This window comes from Peromyscus maniculatus, chromosome 8 (assembly GCF_049852395.1).
Source record: "Peromyscus maniculatus bairdii isolate BWxNUB_F1_BW_parent chromosome 8, HU_Pman_BW_mat_3.1, whole genome shotgun sequence".
NCBI classification, from domain to species: domain Eukaryota; kingdom Metazoa; phylum Chordata; class Mammalia; order Rodentia; family Cricetidae; genus Peromyscus; species Peromyscus maniculatus.
The window spans coordinates 11,869,645-11,876,071 of NC_134859.1; the positions used below are offsets into that span (position 1 = coordinate 11,869,645).

The 6,427-nt window shown below is 46.3% G+C and overlaps 1 protein-coding gene across 1 annotated transcript; it reads right to left on the minus strand.

Moving 5' to 3' along the window:
• Window positions 1–794: 794 nt before the first annotated feature.
• On the minus strand, window positions 795–3,471 carry LOC102905459 (olfactory receptor 1f45-like). The gene has a single exon (XM_076577504.1). The coding sequence runs from the start codon at window positions 1,773–1,775 to the stop codon at window positions 837–839; it is 939 nt and encodes a 312-aa protein (XP_076433619.1). The 5' UTR covers window positions 1,776–3,471; the 3' UTR covers window positions 795–836.
• Window positions 3,472–6,427: the final 2,956 nt, after the last annotated feature.

Here is a 6,427-nt window from a genome sequence, read left to right on the forward strand (position 1 = left end):
CCATCTCATACACATGGGTTGCTCCATTGGAACTTTGCCCTCACACTCAAAGGCACGTCTTGGTGACGATGCGATGCCCCATAAGGTAGAGCTGTCTGATTAGATGACCAGAGACAAAAACACATCCCGTGTAATCAGGATTCAATGTGAAGCCCAGGAGCAGCCTTCTCAGCAGGAGCCTGAGGTGTTAGCCCACAGAGTCGCCGGTAACACCACTTTGACCCTACCCATACCTTGCCCACACAGGACTTCGGATTTCCCTGAGAGTTTCTAGCCCACACTTCATGGGGCCGGGTTGTAAAGCACACGAGAAACAAAGACATTTGGATCTAACTGGTTGGAGTTAGTCCCAGCAATGATAATTGCATTTCAAGGCTTCTTGGTGAGATTAACTTTCTGCCTGGGCTGAAGAAATGATTGCTGTGTGTTCTGAAAACATTTTTCAAAAGGGAAATGCAAAATTTTGTGAAGTAGAGGCTTCCAAAGTGATCCTCACACTTTCACCTGGAAAGGGAAAATGAACTTCCTTCTCTTTCTGCTTTGTGGCACTGGAGATCAAACATGGGACTCTATGTGCCAGGCAAGCCTATTACTGCTGAGCTATAACCCCAGCTAAAAAGGAAGGATGATTGTTTGATAAACACATTTAGGATAGAGTAATTGGCTTCACACGTTAAGAGGAGCAGGGTGTGGACTAAGTCAAGACTTGTGGATAAGCTTCTACCAAATGTGTTTATTCTATTTCAGGAAATACTCTTAGAGACAGATTGTATGACATCTGTGAGGTGGAAATGATTACTTACATGAGAGTGATACATAGACTCAGTATACACTGATCAGAAAGAGAGCATCTTCTTATGGACCACTTTGCGTAGTGCCCCTTTCAAGTCCCTGTTCCTCAGGCTGTAGATGAAAGGGTTCAACATGGGGGTCACCACTGTGTACAGCACAGTGGCTGCCGTGTCCTTCTCAGATGAATGTGCAGATAAGGGGTTGAAATACACGGCGATGATGGTGCCATAGAAGAGGCCAACCACAGCCAGGTGGGAGCTGCAGGTGGAGAAGGCTTTCCATCTTCCCCTCGCGGATGAGACTCTCAGGACAGCAGAGGTGATGCGGGTGTAGGAGACCAGGATGCAGACAAATGGGGTGACCATGATCACAGCTCCCTCTGTGAGAATCATCAGCTCATTGAGTTGTGTGTCTGAGCAGGAGAGTTTCAGGAGGGGAATGATGTCACAGAAGAAGTGGGGGATGATGTTGTCTGCACAGAATGAGAGTCTAGCCATGAGCAGGGTGTGCAACAGAGCATTCAGGCTGGCTACCACCCATGACCCGACCACCATGAGGACACAGAGCTGATGGGTCATCTTTGTTGTGTAGTGTAAGGGGTGGCATATGGCCACATACCGGTCATAGGCCATCACAGCCAGCAGGAAATTGTCCATGTCTGTAAGTTCAAAGAGAAAATACATCTGCATGAGACACCCAGAGAAGGAAATGGCCTGACTCCCGAGTATGTGGTTGGCCAGCACCTTGGGGACAGTGGTGGAGGAGAAGCAGACATCCACAAAGGACAGGTTGCTGAGGAAGAAGTACATGGGGGTGTGCAGGCGGGAGTCTGTGCCGATGGCCAGGATGATGAGCAGGTTTCCCAGGACAGTGGCCAGGTACATGATGAGGAAGAGCAGGAAGAGGAGCTGCTGCTGCTGGGGCTGCCTGGAGAGTCCCAGGAGGAGGAACTCGGAGACGCTGGACTGGTTGCTGCCTCTCATAGGTCTGAGCCCAAGTGAATAGGAGACAGTAAATTCAAAACCTAAATGGGCATGGTGTGATAGAGCACCAGGCAGGATCACATTTGCAAATCAGTTCATAGAATTGATAACCCAGGATGCGCCCAGCCTGTCTACACGTCTGCTTTCCAACACTCAGCCCTGATGTATTTTCTACCTGAGCATCCCTGAGGCCACACAGCCTCTAAGAATAGCTATGTCTGTTTTTACACCTCTCAGCTCTCCTTCCAACTCCTCCTCAGCTCAGAACGTCAGAGAAACACTCTGTTGGTGTGTGTTTGTCACAAGCGATAACAATGGATTCAGGCTTCCACACTGGCTTCTGGCCTCTGGAAGGAGGCAATAACTTCAACCCTGAGTAGGCAAATACATGTGCCTCCACTGTTATAACCTTACCTGGGAAGGGAGGTTGGTGCTATCCAACGCTGTTCACCTTGGCCTAATTTCGGGGTTTGTGATGTCTTGGAAACACTGGCGAGTCCTAAGCTAGTGAGAAGCAGATGTATAGGGTCTTGGTCTTCTGAGTGGGAAAGAGTTCAGAACAATCACAGAACAGTCATTTACGGCAGTCTCTTTGGCTACTGGGACCAGTATCCCTCAGAGCTTCATTAGAGACAAAAAGAGAAACTCTCATCTACGTTTTTGGCCCCTTTGGACCAAACAACAATGATAAAGAATACCAGCAAAGCTTACATGCAATGGTTAGAAAAAATGTATAGGCTTCAGAAATGAGTCCCACATTGGTAGACACAGATCCCCAGTGGCATTATTTACGACATCAGCTCTCATTGCTTTTGTGATCTGAGCCTGTGCCTACTGGTGTGGAGATGAAATTTTTATATTCTTGTACCTTCTTGTGTCTTTGCTCTCTAGTGTCTGTTCACATCCAGCAGTGATCGGTGATGTCACATCATCTTCAGTTTGAGGCAGGAAACTAAGGGTATACACTGAGCTGGACTTTAGATAAAGTAAAGCCTGAAGCCAAGAGGCAAAGTCTATAAGGAACTTGGCCTTTATAGTAGATGCTTTTTGAGGTACCTTTCCAACTCACACGGTTTACTGCTTTCTTTGGATGGAACCCCTATCCCACATAGGCTCAGCATGGTAGGTCTGGGACGCCATGTCCTCCCACACACATCTCCACAGCAGGTGGAGGTGACACCATGTTCCTACCACACACATCTCCACAGCAGGTGGAGGTGACGCCATGTCCTACCACACACATCTCCACAGCAGGCAGAGGTAGGATGAAGTTCCATCTGTGACTATCACTGTGAGGATGGGCCATAATGTGCAACTCCAACCCTCTTCTGCTTCCCTGTTCTTACCTGAGAAACAGACAGGAACTAAAGAAGGAAACACGCAGAGCTGGCTCCGCCCCTCACCTGAGGTCCCAGGCAGCCCCAGTAACCTGGACTGACCAGCTCAGCTGCCACCCAGGCCCACATCCAGGGCCTTGGGTCGGTCCACCACAACATCTACCCCATCTATGTCCTGCTGGAGCATGTAAAGGGCCTGGTCCTGCGGAATGATACCTGCAGGATCTCCATGATTCCGGTGGCTGGGGGATATCCAAGCAGAGTTTCAGAGAGGGCCCAGTGATGAGATGGTGTGCTAGAAACCTGAGGCCTTGAACCAGACCACTCACTGCAATGAACATCTGCAAGTAAAGATGATTGTACAAAAGGGTGAGCTATGTGACACACAGTTCCCAGTGCCACCGGGACACATGAAAAGGTGTTGGAGAGGCAGGAAAGACAGAGGACGGAAGAGGGTTTTTGTTTGCTTGCTTGCTTGGTTTTTTAATTTTCTTTGGGACAGATGCTGCAAGGGTGAGGGACAGATATGGGAGGACTGGGAGATGAGCAGAACTGGAGTTCACGATGTGAAATTCCCAAAGAATTAATAAAGAAATTATGTTTAAAAAGAAAGAGAGAGAGAGAGAGAGAGAGGAAGGAAGAAAGAAAGAAAGAAAAAAAGAAAGAAAGAAAGAAGGAAGGAAGGAAGGAAGGAAGGAAGGAAGGAAGGAAGGAAGGAAGGGAGAGAGAGAGATGCAAACAGGCTAGTGGTGCACACCTGTAGTTCCACTGTGGAAACTGAGGCAGAATTGTAATTCAGAGACTTGCCTGAGCTTCATAGTAGAGGAAAGGAGGAGGAGGGGGAGGAGGATGAAGGAGGGGAAGAAGAGGAAGAGGAAGAGCAAGGCAAGGAGGGGGACGAGGGGAATTGTTTGAAGAAAGCCCTTCCTGGTTTTCCAGTTCTAGATTTAAATCATTTTCTGATGACTGCTATTTTTAGCCGCATTTTGCTAAAGATTAATAATTGTAAATGTAGAAATAAATTGCACTAGTTTATAACAGGAAGAATTCATGTGTGTATGTGGGTGGTTTATAACAGGAAGAATTCATGTGTGTATGTGGGCGGTTTATAACAGGGAGAATTCATGTGTGTATGCGGGTAGTTTATAACAGGAAGAATTCATGTGTGTATGCGGGTAGTTTATAACAGGAAGAATTCATGTGTGTATGTGGGTAGTTCATAGCAGGAAGAATTCATGTGTGTATGTGGGTAGTTTATAACAGGAAGAATTCATGTGTGTATGGGGTGGTTTATAACAGGAAGAATTCATGTGTGTATGGGGTGGTTTATAACAGGAAGAATCCATGTGTGTATGGGGTGGTTTATAGCAGGAAGAATTCATGTGTGTATGTGGGTGGTTCATAGCAGGAAGAATTCATGTGTGTATGTGGGTGGTTTATAACAGGAAGAATTCATGTTGTATTTGGGGATGGGTGGTTGTGTGTACGAGTATATGTGTTTGTATGTACATATGTATGCTTGTGTATGTGTTTGTGCATGTGTGCATATGTGGGGTTGTTTCTGTCTGTGTATATGAATATACAAGGGGTGTGTATGTGTGTTGGGATGGGTGTGTATATGTATGTATGTACAGGGGATATATATGTGTGTTGGGGTGGGTGCATATTCATGTTGGAGTTAGCATGTAAATGTGTGTATGTGGGGGGTGCACATGCATGTGGAGGCCCCAAGTTGATGTCAGGTGTCCCAGTTACTGTGCTATTGCTGTGAAGAGAGACCACGGCCGAGGCTGCTCTTATAAAAGAAAGCATTAAATTGGAGCCTTGCTTGCAGTTTTAGAGGGTTAGTGTTTGACCATCATGGCAGGACGCAGACAGGCATGGTGCTGGAGCAGTAGATGAGAGCTTTACATCCTGATCTGCAGATAGTAGGGGGAGGGGCGGGTAGGGAAAGAGAGGGAACCTGGTGAAGACTTTTGAAACCTCAAAGCTCACCCCCAGTGACACACCTCCCCCAACAAGGTTACACCTACTCTGACAAGGCACACCTCTTAATCTGTCCCTAGACAGTCCACCAACTAGCAATTAGACATTCAAACACACGAGCCTATGGGGGCCATCCTCACTCAAACCATCACATCGATGTCTTCCTCAGTTGCTCTCTACCTTTTAGATTTAGGCAAGGTTTTTTGCTGAAGCTAGCTATCACCATTTCTAGTTTAACTAGTCAGCTTGGCACAGGGATCCCCGTCCCTGACTCCCGAGGATTAGGATTACAGATGGCCACCTGGTTTTCACATGGGTTTAGGGATCTGGACTCGGTCCTTACACTTGCATGGTAAATGTGTGTACACTGAGCCTTCTCCACATTCCCAACAGTTTTAATAAATGAATCTTGATTCACCAGCGGATTAATAGCTGATAAACAAATTGTATTAGCATTCCCAGGCGCACCATGCATGGGCTGGGAGCAGTGGGGCCAGGGGCAGCGACCAATGTTAGAGACAGTTGCCTCAGAATAGCCAACGGCGGCAACAACACTTGGTTCCATTACCCAGATCTGGTTACCAAATCGGTGCTCTTTGAGACTGGGTTGAACAGCCCTCCAGGAAAACGGAACCAACCATTGAACATACATATTCTCTCTCTCTCCCACCAGAAGGAAACTCCCTGAACAAGGAAAGGCCCCGAGACCCAGGCCCCAGAATGTCTTTTGCTTCTGCTGTGCCTTTACACATCTGCTGCTGCTTTCTTTCTCTGGTATCAGACATGGTGTGAATGGGTGTGGGGAGATCCCCACTGCCTGTAATGTAGTGTGTTTATCTCATAGAAACATCCCATTCTACTGGACATTTTTACCTATGGATTGTTATGAAGATGGTTGCTCCTTAAGCTATATTGTCTAATTGATAATAATAATGTTAGCTTATACAGAGTTTTTGATAAATAAAAATAAATACAAGGAAATGTTATACAGCTAGGGTCTATGAGCTTTATCTAAGGAGCTGCATAGATCACAGTTCAGGTTAGTGATTAAGGAAAATAATTTGAGTCTCAGGAGCCAGGCTGGCTCTAATTCTCTTAATGCTGAAAGACCCAGTCATAGGTTTCAGTGTGCACCATCAGCTGAAACAACTGATAACTTCAGGTTAGATCAGATGCTTTGATAATAGTGTGTGTGTGTGTGTGTGTGTGTGTGTGTGTGTGTGTGTGTGTGTGTACGGTCATTTATTTGTTCTAAAACATGTTTATGTTATTATTTTACACAGTGAAATATGAACACAAAGAAACCCCACACAACAAAACAATTTCACA

Coding starts and splice junctions, on each gene's coding strand:
- LOC102905459 (XM_076577504.1), bottom strand. CDS start 1,775: ATGAGAGGCAGCAACCAGTCCAGCGTCTCCGAGTTCCTCCTCCTGGGA.